At 33.2% G+C, this 23873-nt stretch overlaps 5 protein-coding genes across 19 annotated transcripts in view; 3 read left to right on the top strand and 2 right to left on the bottom strand.

Moving 5' to 3' along the window:
- The first annotated feature begins 4960 nt into the window (after positions 1–4960).
- LOC119633451 (ras-related protein Rab-40C) lies at positions 4961–9288 on the top strand. The gene is made up of 5 exons (XM_038027012.1): positions 4961–5085; positions 5252–5384; positions 5441–5634; positions 7407–7629; positions 8004–9288. Exons 1-5 carry the CDS (start codon positions 5059–5061, stop codon positions 8219–8221), a joined length of 795 nt encoding a protein of 264 aa, XP_037882940.1. The 5' UTR covers positions 4961–5058; the 3' UTR covers positions 8222–9288.
- Positions 9284–15534, bottom strand: LOC119633458 (glucose-induced degradation protein 4 homolog). The gene is made up of 4 exons (XM_038027024.1): positions 15456–15534; positions 11389–11567; positions 9798–9965; positions 9284–9738 (listed from the first exon to the last, which is right to left on the bottom strand). The coding sequence occupies exons 2-4, from the start codon at positions 11533–11535 to the stop codon at positions 9442–9444; spliced, it is 612 nt and encodes a 203-aa protein (XP_037882952.1). The 5' UTR covers positions 11536–11567; positions 15456–15534; the 3' UTR covers positions 9284–9441.
- On the top strand, positions 12438–16897 carry LOC119633442 (cystathionine gamma-lyase). The gene is made up of 6 exons (XM_038027000.1): positions 12438–12746; positions 14690–14886; positions 15487–15577; positions 15633–15900; positions 15959–16286; positions 16355–16897. Exons 1-6 carry the CDS (start codon positions 12597–12599, stop codon positions 16503–16505), a joined length of 1185 nt encoding a protein of 394 aa, XP_037882928.1. The 5' UTR covers positions 12438–12596; the 3' UTR covers positions 16506–16897.
- Positions 16898–17053: 156 nt separating this feature from the next.
- On the bottom strand, positions 17054–19100 carry LOC119633431 (60S ribosomal export protein NMD3-like). The gene has a single exon (XM_038026989.1). The coding sequence runs from the start codon at positions 18939–18941 to the stop codon at positions 17382–17384; it is 1560 nt and encodes a 519-aa protein (XP_037882917.1). The 5' UTR covers positions 18942–19100; the 3' UTR covers positions 17054–17381.
- A 620-nt stretch (positions 19101–19720) lies between these two features.
- LOC119644709 (putative uncharacterized protein DDB_G0293878) overlaps positions 19721–23873 on the top strand; it is a 28071-nt gene continuing 23918 nt past the window's right edge. The window contains exons 1-4 of one of the 15 annotated variants that reach the window (XM_038044414.1): positions 19721–20351; positions 21775–22156; positions 22228–22279; positions 22555–23682. In XM_038044414.1, the coding sequence (XP_037900342.1) occupies positions 22792–23682 (891 nt within the window). In that variant the 5' untranslated portion in view covers positions 19721–20351; positions 21775–22156; positions 22228–22279; positions 22555–22791. The other 14 variants (XM_038044408.1, XM_038044407.1, XM_038044413.1 and 11 more) reach the window with 14 other exon arrangements.

Genomic DNA, 23873 nt, shown 5'->3' with positions numbered 1-23873 from the left:
TTCTTCTTACATGCCCTTACATGCTGTCGACTCTTGTCAAATGATTTAGTTTATAATAAAGTATTGGACTAACGCAAATTTTTCCACGAAACAAATGCGTTCCCAGAAAGGGCGATCACTTTGCATAAATCGTATCAATATTTGGTATATTAGGTATTTGCAAAAATTTTAATCACTTTTTTTAGTTAGAGAAGGCATTTGTTGGGGAAAGTTGATAGTTTCGATCATTTCCTACAACATTTTACAATATTTTTGGCAGCATACTGGATATTGTGTCGAAAGAACATATATTGGCTTGGCAACGATCCACACCCGCCGACCCATTTTCGCACTTCTTCAACTTTACGAAGCCGCGTGCCGCCCCAGCCATGCTGCACCGATCTGAACAAGTAATCAGGGGGCGCCATGTCTAGTGAGTACGCTAGACGTGGGAGTACTTCCTTTTCGAACTGCAACAGTGTATCTTGGAGAACTCTTGCAAGAATTGGTCAAAAAATCGCATCTTTAGCCAATTCGTATAGCCACTTTTAAACCGTTGAAAGTAGAACCGATAATTGGGCTGCGATGAAGCAGCAACAAAGTCTTTGAAGGTGTTTAGTTGCCTTCGGTAGCAGATTTCTTCAAATAAACAACAAAGGTAAAAAATTTAGGGGAAGAACTTTGAGCACTTCCTCATTAGCATCATCGGCGTACATTAAATAAATCAAGAATGTTAGATGGGAAACAGTTATTTTATATAGAGGAAGGTCAAAACCATCGAATTAGACCGTTATTTTCACTAGTATTTCCTATTTCGTTATCATTTTTGCCTGCAGAAGGCGTTGATCAGAATTGTTGCAAACGACTAATATGCGAAGAGATTACAAGTTGGAAAACGTGGTTGGTCGACATCAACTAAAGTAAGTGATTACGAAAAGTGGCAGTTTCGAGTTTGCGAGTACGTGTTAATTGTATCCTGTGGGAGATAGTTCATTGATGCGTTTACAAGGGTATATTATACGTTAAAAATAAAATGTTCTTCGACTTTAATTGGTTGGATGTCAACATCGTCCGTCTTTCAAGTCACATTGGACTTAAGGTTTCGAAATTGTTAATTGGTCAATATTGGAATTGTGCACTATTGAAATTGAATAAGAAATTGTTTGCGGAGCTTCATCATAAACTTTTTCGTCTTCAAAATTTTTCATTTGTCTAATTTTAAAAATATACATGTTGGCCTTGATGAAAGTATTCCAACACACATTTAAAAAAGTTTAGAAAATCGCTCTCGCTATGCAAGCTGGAAGTAGGAATTTTCTAAAGATATTGCTGAGTCGCACGATTGTGCAGCTTCCATAATATACATGATGTGCCGTAAGAGTGAATCAAGGAATGATCCCTATGGGACCTCAATTATTATTTGATTTTTCCGCGCCGCATGTATCAACGTGCTGCTCGAAAGGTAATTTATTATTAAATCGAGTATGTATTTTGGAAATTTTACTCTTATGAGGGCCTCGAATACTTCCTCAATCTGGCAAATTAAAGGCGTTTTCTGCGTCAAATGACATCAAGACGAAGTCGCTTGACAATTTTTTGAATCCATACTGATTGTACGTGAAGGAACCACTATAATTAGTCACTAGAAATAGACGATCATACATAACTCTTTCCAATAGTTCGCACATTGTGATCCGTCAAGCGAATATGCCGGTACGACGATGGCCGTTTCGTCGGATTATCACCTTTCGAAATGAAAATCAGCTTCTGCATTTGTAGAGAAAGCTAAAGAGCTATCTGGCCGTAGTCGGAAGGCCTCTTATTTGCGTAGCATTCATCCTGGCTAGGACTCTCCAAATTCAAGCTTTTCTACATTAGCCCATTCCTCCGACCGTAGAAGTCTACGGCAATGTAGGCCGGTGTTTGTTTGGAACGGATATCACCGAGTGCTTTCGAGCTGGTTCGTCCCAAGAAAATTTATAAATATGAAGGCCTAACACCGCGGGACTATCGGCATAATTAAAACGGTGAGCTTTCTTTTTTACTTGAGAAATTCTTTGTCTTACACCTAGGCGGTTACGATAGTACAGGCGTGCAAAATACAGTAGCGAAAAATGAAACAGCGGGCGCGGTCAGACAACATTTTGCGACTCGCATTATTATTAGAACTCGGCATAGTCCTTTACGTGACCAGACACTTGGCTCTACGTTTTACTTGGTTTACCCGTTCTCTCTCATTGCTGGAATACAATGATAGAATGGTAAACGTTTCGTGTAAGTTTTGGAATATATCGAGAATATATGTATGACCAATACTTGTGATTGTAATTATAACATTAAACGGAATCGATTTAGAAAAAACAAACGTTTTCGATAACAATAACGGATTAAATGATAATAAGGAACAATATGTGTGTTAACAATGCAAATAGTGACAACGATAGCCTAGCGTTCACACATAGATGACTTGGTTAGCTACACGACACCTGCATCCCCAATGATGCCTACAGAGGTCGTCAAGGGAAATTTTCGTCGCGAACTAGATCGTAACAAACCAACTGCTTCGTTACACACAGCGAAGGTACTATTTTTTGGCGTATGAATCGACAAGAAACTTCTGGCGGGTTGCGTTTTTTCATTTTCCTCAGTGTGACTCATTCATTGATATCCGTTTTCCGACATACGTAATAGACACCCCTTCTTTTTTGCTGCTTTTTATCGCTTTTTTCAAGTCGCGCCATAGATTCTTATGACTGATTTGTTTTCGGAGCTTAAGCTCCCTCCGGATCGATATATTTTCCTTTTGGCCATCAAATAATCCTTCTTAAGTGAATCCATTTCCTTGGTTCTTTATTGGTGGTTCTTCAGACACTTCATACACCTTAGTGAAGACGTCGTTTACATTTTGCACTGACTGATCTGGTATTCCCTCTAAAATTCCGTGGGAGTCCCTTAATATATTAAAAATTGTTTCATCTGAGGATGAAACCCGGGGCTTTAGATCATAACCAACCCGTGTTTCTTTGTCATCGATATTTAGGGATATCGCATGGTGGATGGTATTCGTGCAATGCTTATTTAGCTACTGTTTCGACCTCATCACTAAACCATTACTACTGTTATCAATTTTTGAGCTTGTTTCTGGCTTGCTGAACGTGTCTTAGGAATCGTCATTGACGACTATCACCTGTAGCTCTGCGTATGCCAGAAAGGATGTCCGCTACAATCCCATCTGTTATACAGTGTAATAGTTTCTGCATACAACTTAAGGGAGCATAGCATTTGTGGTAGAATACAATCTCGTTTATCCTCGTTCTTACAACGCCCCTTTGCCGGTAATCTTCATCGAAAGACGGTGATGAGACTCTTGCAGCAATTGCAAATGCCAGGATCAGTTTCCTCTTTGCGTCCATTTGCTGGAGAGAGTCTTGAACTGCTTTACCATGGATGAGATTAATATGCATTGCTTCCATTTACGACATTTAATGGCTAATACGCTTTTCAGCTGCCACTTCCCGCTAGATGTGCTCTTCGTACATTTTTTCTTACTTGTGGTGGTATCTTCTCCCCCTGTGAATCCCGACTTGCAACGGTCATAACTTAACCGGTCATCTTCTGCAATAGCGACCTTGATGTGGAGGCTATATTGCACCGTTGACATCTGCAAACCGAAGTGCGAAAAGCCGCGATTACGCTCAGTTTATATAAGCGGTTAGTACTTAATATACTCCTTTCATATGAGTGAATAAATTAATTACCTTATGTCATAAAGGCAGTCCATATAAGATTCTAGATTTTACCAAATCGGCGCTAAGATATTTCGAACTTTGCTCAGAACACATATATACTGAGCGTTAGCCACGTTAACGCTACCGCTCCATTTGAAATATAAGTTCAATGACTGCTTTATATTATAATTATACCGCCTCCTGCTATATTAAATCAACGCCACCTACCTATACCGTAATTCGTTAAATCTTCGTCCTGAATCTCATTAGGACCGCCTCTGTTATTTATTCCACAAAATTCGGGGCTACCAACATTGTCATATTAAGACGATATCATTTGCATACTCCACGATTTCCCTGACAGGGTTCGATCGAGCAATCAGCTTCGGTAAAGAGGTATTCTTTGCATCCTGTGTGTGATGCGTACAGGAGTTTTCTGCCTTTAAGACATATTCCTCCTCCTCTCTTCAATTCCAGCGATATTTATTGGTAGTAAACGGAATTATATTTTCACGTCCAGCGACAGTATTCTTCTTTACTCTTGTCTCCCTAGCCCTTCTTTCTCTCCTTTCCCTTCTTCCTTTCGCAGGAATTTAATCTACACTTTTCCCCCACTATATATATATATATATGTATATATTTTCCCTCCCCCCCCTCCTATACCACCCCAAAAAAACAATTGAAAAGAAAATTCCTCGATTCGCTGACATAAAAACAAATATAAAATTAATATGCGAATTTCAGAGATTAAATATTTATCTCTTTATGTAGTTGCGTAATTTGCTAAAATATTATTGCATCTTTCAACCAGCTCACTAATTTATTTTAGATTCATGGCAACCATAATCGCCCAAAAGATAAAAGACTTAAGCTTATGGCAACACTACTGGCAAGTCTATGGAATTATTTTCTTTCAATAATTTTTTTTCCGAAAACTTGAGTGAATTTGTTGCAAAACTATGCAAAAAAACTTTATTATGTTGAATTTGTTCTACTTAAGTATTTGTTCTAATATTCGGGTGGTGTACAACTTTTGTAAGCAGAAAAATACTTGTATGAGATATATATATATATATATATATATATATATATATACTCTGTGTGTGTGTGTGTGTGTGTGTTTGTTTTATTTCATATAACGTATATGAATTATTTTAGAGAATCCACTCAAAATTTCAGTTCTATATATATACATATATACGTATGTAATATATGTATACAGTATAGATATATATATTAATAAGTTTATATATATGTATATATAATGTCATATAGAATTCCAATTGTTTAAGATTATGTTAAAGTATGTATTTCGTTTTTAAAAAATCGACACGAAAAACAACTGCGAATAATGCATGCATTGCCCGTTCTTATGCACGTAGGTAGATAGACAATGCAACTACTGTGTATTATTTGATACGCAGTTTGTTCCTCCCTTATATAATTTTCATTATTTGCGAGCGTATAAAAAACACTTGGCGAAATACAGACTAAGCTAAAAAGTTACCCAAAAAAATATTTTAATAATTTTGATAATATTTCAGAAAATAAATATGACGAAGGATTATGATTATTTGTTGAAAGTGTTATTGGTGGGTGATAGTGATGTTGGGAAACATGAAATATTGTCTGGACTCGAGGACGCATCTTCTGAAAGCCCATTCTGTAGTGGAAATGGTAATTTAATGTATTTTTACATATTCTTAAGTTGATTTTAATTTTTGTTAAATTAGCTTACAAAACAACCACCATATTATTGGAAGGCAAAAGAGTGAAATTGCAATTATGGGACACATCTGGACAAGGACGATTTTGCACCATTATACGCTCCTATTCGAGAGGAGCGCAAGGCATCATTTTAGTTTACGATATAACTAACAAATGGAGCTTTGATGGTATTGATAGATGGCTTAAAGAGGTGGAAGAGGTAAAATGCAAACATTTACACAAATGTATGGAACACAGTTACACACGAAAGTGTGTCACTTTGTTCGTTTATTATTTTCTTGATGAGTGTTAAATTCAATTTACACATAGTTGGCTGTCTCCTATGATATTTCATTACTATTATAATAAGAACAAGTAAGAATCGGGACCGAATTTTTTACAATTACCGTCGTTATCCTAAAAAAGACAAAATAAGTAAAAAAACGAAGTTTTCATTATCTATGAAATGGAGTGGGCGCGGCTGATTTTTCTACTTTCAAAATAAAAGATTCTGTCCCATAAGCGTGTTCTTAGAAAAGTTTTTAGTCACTTATTATTATTATTATTATTATTATTTTACAAATTTGTAAGTGATATCTTGATTTTCGCTATACTTTATGGGATTTCTAAAGATTGTATTGAAAAAAAAATTTAATTTTGATACTCTGTAACATTGGTTAAGCGTGTTTAATTTTTTTCATTTTTGTACATGTGCTACAGCATCGCCTAAAGAATACGTCTTCAAATTTTTACACATTTCACTATAGCCTATGAGTAATGAGTAAAAAATCAATTTTTCGTTCGCTTTGGAAAACAGAGGTAGTGGTGCGGGCGTGTCTTTCGACCGATTTGGCCCATTTTCAATGCCGACCTGCGTGAAAGAACTTTCAATATTTCTGCCAAATCTGAAGTCGATAGTTTCGTTTTCGCGGAAAGGACAATGTTTACAACAGACGTTATAGAGACGGACGGACATGCTTAAATCGATTTGAAACTTGATGCTGATCATGAATGATGATATCTTGTGGGGTCTCTAATGCTTCCATCTGGGCGTTGCAAATGTTTGGACAAAATAGGTATATTTCTCATCCTTCCGTTATGGGTATAAAAACACAAAACACTTTTAAATGAAAGTATTATGTTAGCTGATGAGATCCAGATGATACTGCAAAATTACTTTCTGATATGTAAACTATTTCTTAGCTTATTGTAAGTGTGCTTGTTCTATTCCCGTCTACCATGACAATTTTCATAACTATTTATGTGAACTTTTAATCCAGTGTCTACAATGGAGTGTAATCTATATTTTTTCGCAAATGTAGACGAACTGCTTCCATTTTCAAAATTATTCCATGGTTGTCAATTAATAGATTTGTGTTTCAATTTCAACTTTACCGACATTGAGTATGTAAGCAACGATTGGGAAGTAGATGAACAACGCGAAACAGAAGCAAGAGTATTCTGTTAATTTATACGGTATATATATGTGCGTTGAAAAAGTGACTGACAGGTATTATGAATGAAAAAGCTAACCTAGTACCATCTCAATTATCTGATAGTAGATGTTAAAAAAGTATATTTTAGTAAGATTACATGTTAAAGCTGCAAAAATATTTTTGCCAGTGAACAGTGTTCAGCATTATCTTTGGCCTCAAAGGAAATATGTTGTTGGAAAGCCCAAAATAAATTTGTCATCTTATGAGGTTTAAAATTAACAAACAAAAAAGTTTGTCTAAAAAAATGTGAAATCTTCGACAATGTCGCGAAACGAAAACGCGGATTGGCTTTCTGTTCACACATCTGAAGTATCGCATACTAGTTGGAGGTTGCTGTTTATGTGCTCCATCTCAACGCCTAAATAATTGTATTATTATTTTTTAATTTCTTAAATTGAAAAAGTATTAAGAACATATTCGAAGGTGATATACTTTAATTTTTAACAAGTTGACCTAACATTTGTTTTTTTTTTTTTTTTTTTTTTTTTAAATACAGCACGCTCCTGGCATACCGAAAGTACTTGTAGGTAATAGACTTCATTTGGCATTTAAAAGACAAGTAGCAGCTAAGCAAGCCGAATTATATGCATCTCGTAACAACATGTCCTGCTTCGAAATATCTCCTCTTTGTGATTTTAATATAAGAGAATCGTTTTGTGAATTGGCTCGAATGGCTTTACATAGAAACGGTATGGAAAGGATATGGCGAAACAATAAGGGTAAGTACAAATCATTTTCTAAAACGATTTAAGCTTGCCTTTCTGTCTGTCTGATGTCTGTCCTGCATTTTGGGTTCCCAATTTTTGAGATATTTTGCCAAGATTTGGTATGCTGATGCATTTTCATCCAAGGGCGGGCACTATTCAAAATAGATTTGATTAGCTCGCTTTTACATCTACTGACTATTAAAATTTTTTCTCGACAAAAATCTCTAAGTATCGTAATTTTCGAACTATAAGACGCACCCCTTTACATAGAAAAATGGAAATCAAATTTTGGGTGTTTAGAGTGTCACTGCTATGCTGTGCAATGTTATTTATCCAAATGGTTGATCGTTTAAGTATATTTTGTTTATTAAAAAAACATTTTTCAGTTCTATCTCTACAAGAGCTATGCTGTCGGACAATCGTTAGGCGTACTAGCGTGTATGCAATCGATTCACTTCCACTGCCGCCGTCTGTCAAATCAAATTTAAAATCTTATGCTTTGACTACGTCGCAATGCTATAATTCTTTAAATCATAATACGAAGCATAAAAATCGATCAAAGACGCCAACAAGCAGCGGCCGCAATAGCTGCAATATTGCGTGATTATATGCTCCAATAAAGCCAGACACATATTTTCAAACGTTTACAAAGTATTTATTTTTATTATAACTCATTAACATATTTATAAAGTTAAATAACTATCTCAGTAATCTATAGTTGTTAAATTTATACTTTTTGTTTATATCGATTTTTATTTTCTATTTATAAAATAATGAAAATATACATGAATGAGCATAAAATTAAATAGATTTACAATTGTCTTACAATATGTACGGGAAAGGGATATACATTCACATTTATACATGTATTCAATACATGACGCGACATGTAAAAAAAAAAAAGAAAAGAATTATAATCAAATCAAACGATATTTTCCTTCTTCCTATTTTAAAGGAGGAGATTCATACAAAGCATTCCTTGAATAATAATGAAAATATTGCAGAGTTTGCCTCAGTTACGAATCATGGCTACTATTTGCGATTAAGTTAAACAAAAGAGATTGAAATGTAAGAAAATAAATAAATAAATAAATAAATAAATTGGTCGTGAGCTTCATTCACCCGTAATCTACATCATCTATTTTAGGTAGATATTTAATGTAATTACCGCATCCGCGCATCCCTTCGTTACACATGAATTTAAAACTTTAGTTTATTAATATCTCGTCTTAGTCTTAAAAAAAAAAAAAAAATTTATTTGCATACATTAATAGCAGCGATGAACGAGCGGGTATCCTTTCTCTGTATATTTTTTTACAGGTTAGTGTTCTATAACGTGACTTTTACCAACACGATCTAGTCTACATTGAGAATTTCACACAGACTTTATGGGATCTCTTTGATTAGTAATCGCAAAAAGGCAAAATTAAGATACTTCCTATACTGTATATAGTGATTATAGTAAAACGAATATTTGCGCCTATCCAGTAGATAAGCGAGCCGCAATTTCTCCCACCTGCTGAGGTAATTGCAAAACAAAACAAAAAAAAAAAAAAATACCTTACTAGACCTTAAAAACATAAGTTCACATATTATTCGAAATATTAAAACAAAAAAAAGTGTTCTTTTACATATATGAATGAATTCAAGTAATAATATGAAATGAAGAAAAATAAAAAAACTAGTTTTTTCTTTTTTGTTAATTCTTACATTTAAATTTTGCGAAAAAAAATTAAATTGTCAACAATGATCATCCGATGCAATCTGCAATTACTAAATAAGATGCGAAAAACTTCATAACAATCGATAGGAGTTTTGAAACGTTTATCTGAATTCGAAAATTTCCGTGCACTTTTGCGGTACGTGATTGAGTTCGATCGATTGATATAGTTCTGAGGATTTATGATAATAATATCCTTCTACATTACCCGTTGATTTTGTAAAGCAAATATAATAAAAACCAGCAAATGAGGCCCCATTAATATCCCGTATAGTGTGATCAGGAACAAGAAAGTGTTCTTTCCAACGCATAAACACATAATTGCTTTTAGCTAATGCGTTGTAATCAAATTCAGACGAATCGAACGTACTTTGATATTCTTCAAAAGCCTTAAATTTTCCCTAAAAACAATTAGAAATGAATCATATAAATATGTAACGATCGTGTTCATTTGTTTTACCCAATGTGCTTTATCAGTTTCTTCATTTGCTTCCCATTTTTTTGTTAAAAACGGATACTTCTCAGAAATGATCTCACCATCAAAGAACGTAGTTAAAGTGGGAAATTCAAAGGTGAGTCCGTTTATTTTCAAATATCCGCATAGAAAGGAGTTCTCCAAATCAATGTGCTGAAAGTTAAAAAAGAAAAAAAAAATGTATCAACTCTTGATCTTTATTCTTTAATTAAGTCGGCTTCATCTAAAATACTTTACGATATGTCCGGTCCGTATCAAATGAAATTTAACGAAACTATACGATTATATCAGTTCTTTAAATGCTGAAAAATATTCAAAGCGACTATCTGTATGTAAAAAAAAAGAATATTCTAAGACCAATAATTTAAACAAAAGTTATTTATTTATATTCATGAGGGGATTAGAATTGTTAAAGCGCTGAACATAGTGAATGCATTTGCCCTCGTGCAGCATGCACTCTCGAAGGTCAAAATATGATTTTATTGTATAGGTTTATATGTAGTTGAATATGTAGATAGCCTTTTCTTGTGCGGGGCGGCTTGCAGTTGGAGTTATTTGCCCTTTGAACTCTGCGTCTCCTCACACTCAAGTAATGCATTTCGACTTTTAGTTTTAGATTATCTTACTGGCATTACATGTGTATACGGACGTAAAGTAGGGAGGAGAACTTTTTTTTCCACTTAAAACTTGCTGTGTTTTTTTACCTTCATTTATTTTTTAGTATATTTTGCTGAGCAGACAATTCTAATGATATGCTTAGTACAGTATGACTATATGTATTTGTATATATAAAATATTATGGGTAATTTTACATATTTGGATTTGATTATCCTATGCGATACACGTATACTTGTTTGGAGTAATGGCCTGGTATCGTGTAAAAAAAAGCAAAATAACTAAAGATCACAATTGAACAGCATCTATACCAATATCGTATGTAAGTCAGCTTGACTATCGGAATCAATTATATGCTCAATTTGCTATTAACGGAGCTTCGTTCCGTGATGTATTCTTATCAACATGTTTTGACGTATTGCGGCTTTTCTATGGTCCAACCAAGCAATTTTAACATTGATATTCTAGATCTTTCCTTGCAGATTTTTTCCATACATTTTTCAGAATAGATTGCTAATTTCCAACAGTTTGCCTGCAGTGGTATAGATCATCCTTCCTTTTCACCACATATATCAAGCCTCAGGCTTTCATTTTATTATTTTTTATCTAAATAAATCAATTAGAGGCCTACAAATAAAATGTGAATTACGAAAAAACTGCTCATTTGTTATTGTTTGTGATTTGAAAATTATTATTGAAGTGTTTTGATCAACGCTTTTATAATTGAATAATGGGGAATTATAAAGATAAAAACAACGAATGAGTACCTGGGCAAGTGAACAGGATTGGTGACATTTACAATTCTTATGCTTATATTATTATAAATACATCATTCTTATAATAAATAGCGTTAGGAAAAACATTCCGCATATGAGACATGTTGTGAGCTTTCGACACACAATAATGCAAATCTAATCATAACCAGTAGATAGAAGAGACTAATGGTATATAAATCACAAACCTGGAGAATTACTTCCACGTCATACGATTTTCCCTGCGATTTTTGAAAACCTTGGAACTTTGATCCATTGTAAAGAGTATGCGTTGCAAGTCCATCTTGTCTGGAGTTGGCCAAAAAGGGGGGTGCGGGATCCTCTTTAATTGGCATACCAGATGCGTTATTGAAAAAAATTGTGACGGCTTTTAACACACAACAAATAAATAGAAATATATCGAATTATTATTGTCGATTTTCTAATCGAGTATATATTTATAAATGAATATCAGGAAAGAATCTCGAAATATTTTTATTAGTGACATTAAAAGCAAAACAAAAAAATAAAACACCCCACAATTAGAAATGTCAAATTGACAACCAAATGTTTTGCACAGGCTTCTCATTTTGCTTCTTTTTGGACATGCATTTCATATTACAGTATTTAATTGTAATTAGTAGTGGCTATTGACATTTTGTAATTTTTATGACATTTTGCATTTTGCAAGCTGAGTAAGTTTTTTAATATAATTATTATTGAAAGGCATACATATGCATACATAAAAACATGTATTAAAAATAAATTAATTGATTGAATGAAACAATCTGTACTGATAGTGCTTTTAAAAAGTGATCGCTTTTCAGTTTGATAATTGCAAAGATTGCAGTTTTTCTGTCAATAGTATTGTTATTAAAGAATTCCATTCCGTTTGTGCGTGGTGTTTGCATTCTCTTAATCATCAGTAAAAAAATCATGCATTCGTCTAATATGAAAACTCTTTCTAATTGGTTTTTATTCAAACGTTAAAACTATCATATTTTCACTCCAGGTTACTTTCTTACTTGAGTCTAAATTTTGTTTAACAAAGAGTTTTTTAATCATTCACATTTTTAACATCTTGACATTGTTTTTGTAAGAATGGGTTCGTAGATGTAGCAAATTATACATATATATATATATATATATATATATATACGAAAACAACTATTCCTTTTCATTTTTTACTATTGTTAAATGTATTTGATTCGAATCACCAGAAAGAATACAATTACCGCTTAAAGCAGTAAGCATTGTTTCCCATATACTGCCTAAATCATCCCTGTCTCAATGCAAACCGACCGAATATAAATGTACGCATATATTTATACATATATAAATAAATACATACGATCAGTTTGCAAAATAGAATTAGTTCGTTCGTGGTAGAGATCAATTAAATTTTAATTTACTGAAGATGAATTATGGATTTAAAGAACAACCGAGGGGCTTCGCAACAAAAGCTATCCATGTCGGCCAGGAACCGGAGCAATGGAAGAGTTTATGTGTAGTTCCGCAAATATCTCTAAGTACAACTTTTAAACAGGATGGTCCAGGAGAGCATAGAGTAAGATTTTCACAAGTGCACATACATTTTTTGTGATTTGATGTAATGAATAACAAAAAGTTATATATTTACATATATATTGAGGGTATGAATTTGAACTCTCCGCTCACACACGTGGCAAACATGCACAGATTATCGATCATGCATTGAGTGAAAGTTGAAAATTGCGTTCTGAGATCAGGCTAAACCACATCACAAAACTCTCAAAAAAATATCATCTTTTTATAAAGAACTGATCGTGGTCTGCATAATTTCGTTTTGGACGTCATTTTTTTTGTTTTTTTCATCGACTCCCTACCGGCATTCATGACTTTAGACAGATCTAGACATTTTGCATTTAGAATTCACTCACCTTTTGCTACTGGCTTGTACGAAGATTCAATGAAATTACTAGTATTGTTATATAAATATTTGTATGCATAGATTTCCGTGGAAATGAGAGAGCGGTTTGGAAATTTAAGGTTATAATGTTATCTCTACACAAAATAATTTACTAAACCGGATAAGATTGAAATGAAATCTATTTTTAGCCGGCACTTCCCAAGGAGACTAGATTTTCATTTTACACAATTTTATTTAAACACACTTGCGTATACACCTAAGCGTGATCACTCAATTTTGTTAAATTAGAGTTATTTCATATAAACGAATTTAGAATCTTTGTTCCGTGAAACGACGTGATGACTTAAAACGAACACTTGTACAAAACTTTTAGAAAACAATTTTTTTTTTTGCAAGAAAATTCGCATTGTGGCTAAATTTTACATTCTTATTACTTTAAAGAATTTTTGTTTTTATTTCTGAACATATAAAAACACTTGTGGGAATCGTTTCGCTCGTGAACTTTTTGAATATTCTTATGAACCCTCGAAGTAAACAATATAATATAAACACAACAAGTCTTAACTTTTCATCTCAAATTCCGCGACTTTAAGGATCTCATAAACAATCTAAAGATTAAATTTAACTAACGTAATGGGGGTGTATTGTTGGAAATGTCTGGAAAGCTTTTATCAAGTTCAAAATATTGAAATACTATAGTTTTGCTTTAATCAGACTTAAGATCCACTTAACAGTTACCGCCTGCGGATGCAATCTTTCTATTTCAATAACCTTTAAGTGGTCTTCAAGAGCGTAGAAGTGATTTTCCCTTGTTTTCTTTGTTTTGGATGATAGCGATTGTGACTGCATCTCTGTTACTAAAACCAAGAGCTAAATGTTTGATATCCAGTGTTCTACATAGTTCTTCACCGTTTAACTTTTCCATCTCTCCGAAGTGGTCTTCATTCCCAAAAGTGAAGATATTATTTTCGATCAGTCTAAAGTATCAATTACATTCCAAAGGGGATTAGTAAACGTCCTTCCTCAATTAATGTTTTGTAATGAAAATTTGTTCATGGTAGTAATTTAGCACAAAAAATACGTGAACAAAATTGGAAGCACATGAACCGCATTTCTTGGATCCCAATTTATATAAGGTTTCTCCTGAACAGCCCCTCAGAAAAAGATTTAATTTTTAATATTTTATAATAAAAATTGGTCCATAGTAACAAGAAAAAAATTATGCTTAGGAAATTTGGATCACGTAGACCACATTTTTTAGACCGCATCATACAGGGGCTATCATGGACAGCAAGCCGTGATACGGAAAGAATATTTTGAAGTTTTTATGACCTTAACTGAAAAACAATAACATTTTTAGGAAGTAAATTAAACTTGTCAAGTTTGGATCTTGTCACTCCACTATGCGGGTTTTCATGAAAAGTTGGCCTTTGCATGGAAATAATATGTAATGTAGAAAACGAGTGAATAACGGTACCTAGGCGAAGTGGTTAATGGTATATAATCGTCGACCTTGCCCTATTATAATATTTTTACATGTTTTTATTTTCTATTCGACTATTATTTATTTATGAATTTATTTTTATTATTTGATTACGTAGGGCTTCGAATATTCACGAAGCGGAAATCCCACAAGAAATGTACTAGAAAAATGTTTAGCTTCTTTAGACAATGCTAAATATGGTTTAACATTTGCCTCGGGATTGGGTGCGACCACAACAGTTTTGACTATGTTGTCTAGCGGAGATCACATTGTAGTTGGAGATGATGTCTACGGTGGCACCAATCGTTTGATAAGGTAAAAATTTATCTAAATTAATTTACCTTCCTATACTACTATAACTAATATAAGCAATAGCGCTATGAAGAATAATTGTATATATTTGTAATTCTTTACCTAATTATATTTAAGATCTGTATTAAACCTCTCTCTCTCTCTCTCTCTCTCATACTTTTAAAACCTGAGAATCGGATTGAACCGAGGTGGTATGAAGAATTTTCCAGAGTTTAATTTAGAGCAGCCCTTGAATAAGTCGTTAGCTTTATCAGTTATCAAGTTACTATAAATTATTCTTACACGGGATTTTTAGATTGATCGAATTATCGTCTAAGCTACAATTCAAATTAAAACGTATTGCAAACCATAGATTAGTTATAATATTTCGAGCTTCTCGTTTCCTGCAGTTGCGACTGAAGTCCAGCTATATTGAAAGCTGATTTTTTATTTATATCGCATTTTAGCTTTTCAGATTAATGATTGCTGCAATTTCAACAACTTGAACGTACCACGTGAATTTCGTTAATAAGTTTCTTTCAATATTTCATTTATCAAATTACAAACAGCTCGTTATTGTTTGTTTAACTTACCAGCTTCAATTTACACTTTCAAATGATATAGGCAAGTTGGCACTAGACTGGGTATTGATGTTACTTTTGCCGACCCGTGTAATCTGGACGAATTTTCTAAAGCCATTAAACCAAATACTAAAGTAAGTTTGTCGAAGAAGAAAGGTACCAATAATAAATCCCCGCTTTCATTTTCAGTTAGTTTGGGTCGAAACACCAACAAATCCATTAACGAAAGTAGCCGATATTAGAGCATTAAGCGCTATCGTTCATAATAAGGGCGACATCATTTTGGCTATCGATAACACATTTTTAACATCGTATTTTCAGCGTCCGCTTGAGTTGGGCGCAGATCTAGTTTGTTACTCTTTAACTAAATACATGAACGGTCACAGCGATGTCGTTATGGGTGCTGTAACAATGAATTCAGAAAACTTGTACGATCGGCTCAAATTTCTTCAAAACGGCACGAACTTTATTTTAATGAATTGAATGATTGATTGATTAATAATATAAAATTTTAGCTGTGGGGATTGTACCTTCACCTTTTGATTGTTATCAAGTAAATCGTTCCTTGAAAACTTTAGCCTTACGCATGGAACAACATCAGAAGAATGCGATTGCTGTTGCAAAGTTTTTAGAAAGCCACGAATTCGTTGAAAAAGTGTTGCATCCAGGATTGCCGTCACATCCCCACCATCAACTTGCTCTAAAACAGACTTACGGTTACAGTGGCGTGTTTTCTTTTTACCTTAAAGGTGGTCTGAACAATGCGAAGGCTTTCCTAAAGGCTGTTCATGTTTTTACTTTAGCCGAGAGTCTCGGAGGTTATGAAAGTCTAGCTGAACTACCGTAGGTTTTTAAAGAATAAAATTGAAAAAAATTTAAATTCATTTCTTAACTGAACTATTTCTTTTTAGAGCAATAATGACACACGCTTCCGTTCCTGCCGAAGATCGCAAGAAACTTGGTATAACTGACTCTTTAATTCGATTATCAGTTGGTCTGGAAGACATTGAAGATTTGATAGCCGACTTGGAACAGGCTTTAGACGTGGCAAAAAAGTTCTAAAAATTATGAAATTGGAAAATCTTATCATTCCGTTTCTAATAGCCTGAAATCCGTATGAAAGACCCCGTAAGCTATGTACATACATTGTAATAAATATTATTTGGAAAGAATTTTGTTTTTACTTTAAAAGGAAATTGAGAACTTTTTGCTTTTCACCATAAAAGATTTGTCGTAGAATGTGCATCAGCGATCTTACACCATTCATTTTTGGTCAATGTAAGACAACTTATCTATGACGGTGACTAGTTTTCATAGCAACACCCATTCAATTTAAGTTTAAAACTTGGCACATCCATGACCGCGCTACAACCTCGAAAGTTAACACGATGTTTTCATAGGAAGCGAAAGCTCTTAATATTTTACAGATCCATGTAAGATTGGGCGTAAGGAGGGTACAGATCTAATAACTCACACAACTACGCAAGCAATGTAAGCATTTCCCTTTCGCGAATTATGGCCAACAAATAAATGTGTCGAGTCTAGTTACTTGCTGATGAGAATACAACGTATGTAATGGCCATTGACCCAATAATCATGCTTGAAATCAATTGCGAATAAAGGAAGATTTCGCTTCGTTTTCTTTATTTGTTAATGGGATTACATATTCACTCCCATTTTCTTTCACAATCTGCAACATGTGGGACATTCCTGGATAAACGCAATTTTACGCCTAACTTTATTGAGTGTAACTAGGTCTAGAGCTGCTAAAGTGGCCGTAATTTATTCAACAATTCAAAAGGCACTGACTGCACTTGTAAGCTATATATAAATCATTATAAACAAACTTTATTTACATATATACACAGCCGGTCTATATAAGTATATCGCTACATTAGAAGCTATTGCACTCTATATCCTTAGCTTGAAACGAAATTGTCAACTATTTATTTCGTTACAATTACCATTCAATGATAATTTGCTTATTGACTCTTCTAATGGCACGTATGATGTTGCCGTTGCGTCATCTACATTATTATTAAAGACATTGTCAGTGCTCTCCGTAAGATTCAACTGTTCACAACTACCACTGTAAACGTTAATGGACTTGTAAATTTCCATATCTTGCTCGATATCATCTAAAAATTCTTCCTTTTCTTTCGTCATTTGTTCATTCATCGGTTCAAAGGTCAAATATTTTAATTTCCATCGTCTAGGCATGCTACGGGAGGTTTTATCGAAACATTTGCGAACGATTATCACATCCGGCACGTGTTCTACGCCAAGTTTTTCAAATTCTGCTTCGTTAATATTGCTATCTTGTAAACTATAAGCCATTACCGAATCCCCTACGTTTAGCAAATATCCGAGATATGTGCGTGTATGCACAGCGTGCTCATTGAGACCCAGTTGCGTAGCTTTAATTAACCAAATATCAAAAATTCTTTGGCTATATGAGCTATCTTGTTGACGTGATGATCTTATGGGTTCAATATCCATGATTATGTATTCAATTAGTTGACGAGGATTACAGATGGCTTCAAAAGGTGAACGAAAGAAATGATTAGCACTCAACTCGGCTTTTTGCCCGGTCAATGGATCGATAAGATGTGCACATGACGTAACTTTGTGAACCAAACATATAGCTGGCATAGTGCCTAATTGGTGGCGTAATTTCTTTGGTAAACACACCAAACTATCTCTAGAAAGAGGAACAATTTCAACCGACCAGGTATATTTGTAATAGTGTACATTATTATTGTGATCGTGTTTAATCAAACGCTTAGAAAAAGTTATTTTAATTGGTACCGTGGCCTCAAGAAAATTAACAAATTTTCGAGCGTTTTGCTCATTAGAGAAGTAAAAATCTAAGCCCCCATGCATTGGTTTGATACCCAGCGTATGATTATGGGCGCGATGTTTTAATATCATTTGCTCTAAATAAAAGTAAGTTTTTAGATTTTCAGCGTGCTGACGCACTTGGACGACACAACGCCAATAATCTTTAGCTTCAACGCGATGACATTCCGAACACATATGATATTGTACAGTATATTCAATAATGACGCCCTGCTTGAGGCCGGCATACTCCCCTGTTTCGAAATAGACTTTTAAATCTATTTTGATTCTTTTCGAATGCGGTTCCGTCCACAAGAAGTCAGCACATGACACCTTTAGATCCTTTAGTCCGCGCACTTTTTTTAAACACAAAGTCATTAACTCAGGTGAATTTAAAGAAGCTTTTATCCATTCGTCCGGTGGTTGCAAATACCTCTCGCATTTCCGGCAGTATTGGAGCACGGCCTGTTTAGTTATATTTGCTGTAATGTCCACATGCTCATGCAAGCAAACGAAGCACATATTCTTAAGATTCGGCTCTATCAGTATTCCACAGTTACAACACAATATTTTACTGGCAGTTTTATAGCCGAATGTGTGTGCATCGGTTAAATTATTTTTATTAGGAGAACGTTTAGCACTGAAATCCACGTATTCCATTATTTTTAAAATCGTATATTACAACAAAACACAGGGCTTCCAATTACAATATTATAAGAAATTATTTCATCAATATTTGCAAACAACAGCTGACACCGCTTTCTAAAAAGAAAAGACGAAAAACTATTGCCAATACGTTTTGAATTTCCTTGGAATAAATATTCTGATTTGCGGGATACGACCAAGATAACAAAACGATTATCGGCTAAGCTAGACAGATAAAAAAAAGATAAACAAACGTGTAATCAGATATATATCGATCTAAAAGTATAATCAACTTATAAATAACGCAATAAGATTACTGAATGCATTCTTATTAAAACTCACTATAGGTCGTCAAGCTTATTCATAATATATATATATATTTATAAGGCAAATTTCCAAATTGAGTTGGCAACCATGATTACGACACCAGTTTTTTCTCGGATAGTTAAGAAGAACTTTTTTCTTGCAGTCATTCGTCCTGACCTGGTGAATTTTGTGCATTAAATTTAAAGCATTTAATTAACTTAAAGCTGTGAAAAATTTAAAAGACAACCGAAAACGTATAGGAAATTTTTCAATAAATTACAACTTTTCAACGAATTCATTAAATTATTGCAATTACTGAAAGGCCCGTATACATATATATATGTAAATATATATATATATATATATATATATTTATATATGTATATAGATGTGTGTATATATATATATTCATCTATATATGTATATATATTTATACATATATATATATATACATATATATGCATATATATATATATATATATATGTCGGAAGAAAGAAAAAAACTTATTACAAAAAGCATGAGAAATATTCTGAACGAAGATAAAAACGCAAAATTTTAAAATAAAGAAAGGGTAAAAAGAGAACATAGGCAAAAAAGTAATTGTTGAAGAAAGGTGTAGTGATTCCATAATTTCTAATAAAAAAAACGAAAAATTCGTTATCATTTAGGAAACCTACTTATAAATAGCATATGTGTGATAAATTAAAAAGAAATAGAGGAAAAAAACTGAATACCAAAGATATGCGAAATATTGCTAATTAATAGGGAGTAGTGAAAAAGTGAATGTGACCGAGATTTAAAAGAAAGCAAAAAAAAAAAAAAGAAGAAAATGTGTGTGTGCGTATGTCAGACAAATATCATAGAAAAGCAAATGCATATATATTCATTCCAAAACCTTAAATTGTGTTCGAGATATTTAGCTTAAATTTATCATTGAACATAAAGAAACAAATTTATCTCAAAAAAAATTACTTCTTTCATATTTTATTCAAGTGAAAAAATATATGAGAAGTGACGTGTTTTGTTGGTTAGTTAGAAAGTGACAACTAGACTTTGCGTAGTTTAATGCATTGCGTCTGACATAAATTATAAAAAAAATTTTCATAAAATAATAAAAGGTAATACTTACATATATAAAGTTACAAAATAATAAATTGAAAAGATATGTTTAAATTTTACCAAAAATTTAATTTTTGTTTTGAATATTGGGCAGGGTTGCCTTTTAGTAGATTTCCTTGAAATTTGATACCTTTTAATACCCTAAATCGCGAAGAGGAAATTTTGATAATAAATAATTTAAAAATACCCATGGTAAATCTAATCTTCTGCTATGGATCGCTTTATTGCCTAAGATAAGTTAAAATTTCTACAGGAATTCTGAAAGCCTTAAGACACATGAGGTATATGATTTATTTTGCCACGGATGTTTGTGTTAAAAGTCAATATCGGACAACTCAAGATAAGAGTAATGGATTGCTCTATAAATTTTAAAAAACGTTGCTCAAATACTATTACTTTACTTTTGGCATTGCACAAACATTAGAGTAAAATTCTAAATAGTTGGCTTTGTAAATTATAGTGCCATGTTTTGTTGTCAACGAACACGAAGTACGATTAAACGACTAGGTATGAAATTTTTTTAAATTTTGAAGATTTCGGTGTTTCCTTGTTATTCTATTTCAACTCTTAGGATGCAACAATAGTCTGCATTCATATCAATGTTAGCGATTTAGTAATTATTAATCATATGTTACTTATTTGGCATTCAAATGGTGGAAAAGGACAATTGGTAGGATGTGCCTCAGAGGTACTACCCATTTGCTATTAGTATTATTAAAACACTGGAATTAGATCTTAAATTTATAGCTCTGTAAACTTAGAGTAGATTCTGCTTTAATTGTGAATCAACGCCAAGTCTATTCGAATAGCTTTCTAGAGAATTTAATTTTAAATTTGAAACTTATAAAGAGATCGGAACGCAAATTTGTCTTTTAGGATGTAACATTCACATCGATATTGTAGAAAAAAGCAATCTGATAGTTACAAATTTATGGTTGTGTAATTCTAAAACATGAATTAGTCATTTTGTATTGAAATCACAGAGCGGGACACTTGGTAAGATGTATCTCATAGCTTGATAAACCTAATGTGTCCACCGGCAGGAATATCTATATAAGTACATGTTTAGTGCTTATTTGTTTCTCTATAGATATATAGAATCTATTATTTCTTCATTTTTCCTTTCGCAAAAATATCTTCTTGTGTGCAGTAAGACGGGAAAAACTATAATCTAATTTATAAATTTCTTGCCTTCCTCACACGAATTTTTCTTACAAAAACTATTATAGAAAAAGAATTTTTTTTGCGTGCGTTTATCTAACTAAAAAACTTTGCTTTTTATCAGAATTTGTTCACTCGGATTTAGTCCTCAGAGTTTCTTTTCATTTCAAAAATTCAACTCTGCACATAAACTTTTTGTAAAATAGTTTTTACGACATACATATTGCAAATAATATATTTATCTCTTTCTGACCTACGGAGAGGAACATATGCGGCTGAGTTTTTCAATTTCTATGTAAATGAAATGGCGAAAATATTTTGACATGTAAAAAAAAAAAAAAATAAAAAACGTCGTGTTTTCTTTGCAAACGGTGAAATTCTTTCTTCAAAACCAATGTTAGAAAGAAAATATTAAATAAATTAAAGACATTAAAATGCTTTGCAGACGTATTGTTTTTCAGTACGGCGAATGACTCTTAAAATCCATTAACATTAAGTGGAGTGAGAGAAAAAAGAATAATTGTCATACATTCTTCTGAAAAAAATAACTGCTGATACATATGTAGGTGTGCAGCGCAAAATGATTGACAGAAAAAAGGATCATTTAAAAAAAAATGTGATATAAATTTTTTTTTCACACAAGGTGCGTAGTAATGATGTAAAAAAGTAACCTTTATAAACAAAAACAAAAGTAAACGTATTATCCTACAATAGAGTTTTGCGGAGGAAACGTGGACATTGTAGCAACGAGGTCGTGAATACTAAAGTAGATTTTTGTATCCCTCCTATATATATATATATATATATATATATATATATATATATATATATATGTATATATCCATATATATATATATGTATATATATATATATATATATTTTACACCGTTTTATATATAAATGTAAATATAAAACGGTAAGAAAACGCAGTAAGTTGATAGTGAGTAAATTTGTTTGTGGTGTGTAAAATTAAGTTTGCGTTTGTTTATGAAAAACTGTTTTTGCTATACCTGATGTGTGTTTACCGGCTTTAATCGTTAGAGTTGTAAAGGAAGGTCGATATGAATTGAAATCGTGGGAGAAGAGGGAATAACAGAAACTAAAATCAGTCGATTTAATTTCCTACTTTAATGGCATTGGCAGCATCCTTAGGACCGTTGTTGTCGCTTTCGTTGCGGTCGTTGTCGTCATCATCAACATTGCTGTCAGCATTATTGTTGCTGGCATCTCAGTTGTTGTTGTTGCTGCTGCCTTTTCATAACCTTTCGATTTGAAAAAATGAACAATGAAAGTATTAAATCGCCCAAAATTAGTACAACATATTCTACTTCAAACGCAAATACATCTAACGCAACAACAGCAACAGTTACAGCAGGAGCAGGAAGCGGTCACATACATTCAACAACTGCTGTACACGTCAACGCAACTGTTAACGCAATTGAAGCCGCTGTCAATGCCAGTGACAACGGTCACCTGTCAGTTTCGTCATCTAACGCTGCCGCAGTTGTTGCAGTTGCTGTTTCATCTTTGGCTGCAGCCATAATACTGGATACACCAATCGTTTCCATTGCTGGTTCAACATTAAGCGAAATCACTACAACCACTACATCAACCAAGACCACACCGACACCGGTGCCCACCAAAAAAGAGACCAATAATAATCCTAATAGAAATTCTGCTAATTTGAAGAACAACATTAACATTAGCAGCAGCAATAAATCAACCGTTACCGATTTCATTTTATTGCCATCATCGGCGCCATTATCTAAATCATCATTAACTGCTACGGCTTCAAAACTAATGTCGGATGCGAAAACGACAGTTACCGGCGCAGTAAAGAACGCCAATATCACCACCAACAATATTGGTGTTACAGTTGAACCAAGCAGCTTTTTCATACAAAATACGACCACTGAAACCGCAACTACAATTAGTTCTACTTACTCCCCAAAATATATAAATACTACCAACTCTTCCATTAGTGCTCAAAATACTATTAAAAAGGATTCAACTTCCATCAATAAATCAAGAGAAACAAAGGAATCATATATCGATTTAAAAAGTGAACATTCGGCCGCTGTTGCCGTTATTAATACTACTAATACTAGCAGCTATCCAACAGTTGCTAACAGAATCGATGAAAGCAATTCCATTGAATTAAAGTCAAAGGTAAGTGTATTCTAATTATGATTTAATTTCAGTGCTTTTTATTTTAGTCTTCTAATAATAATGGAAAGATAGTGCAGAAATCAATTTTAAACTGCGTACACACATAATTCAACAACAACTATACAAATTTAATGTTAACTTCAAAATCTATAACGTTTGAATTCTGAAATTGAAAATATGATTTCCGTGTC

This window comes from Glossina fuscipes, unplaced genomic scaffold, assembly GCF_014805625.2.
Source record: "Glossina fuscipes isolate IAEA_lab_2018 unplaced genomic scaffold, Yale_Gfus_2 0, whole genome shotgun sequence".
In the NCBI taxonomy this organism is placed as follows: Eukaryota; Metazoa; Arthropoda; class Insecta; order Diptera; family Glossinidae; genus Glossina; species Glossina fuscipes.
This window is presented reverse-complemented; position numbering and strand designations above follow the sequence as displayed.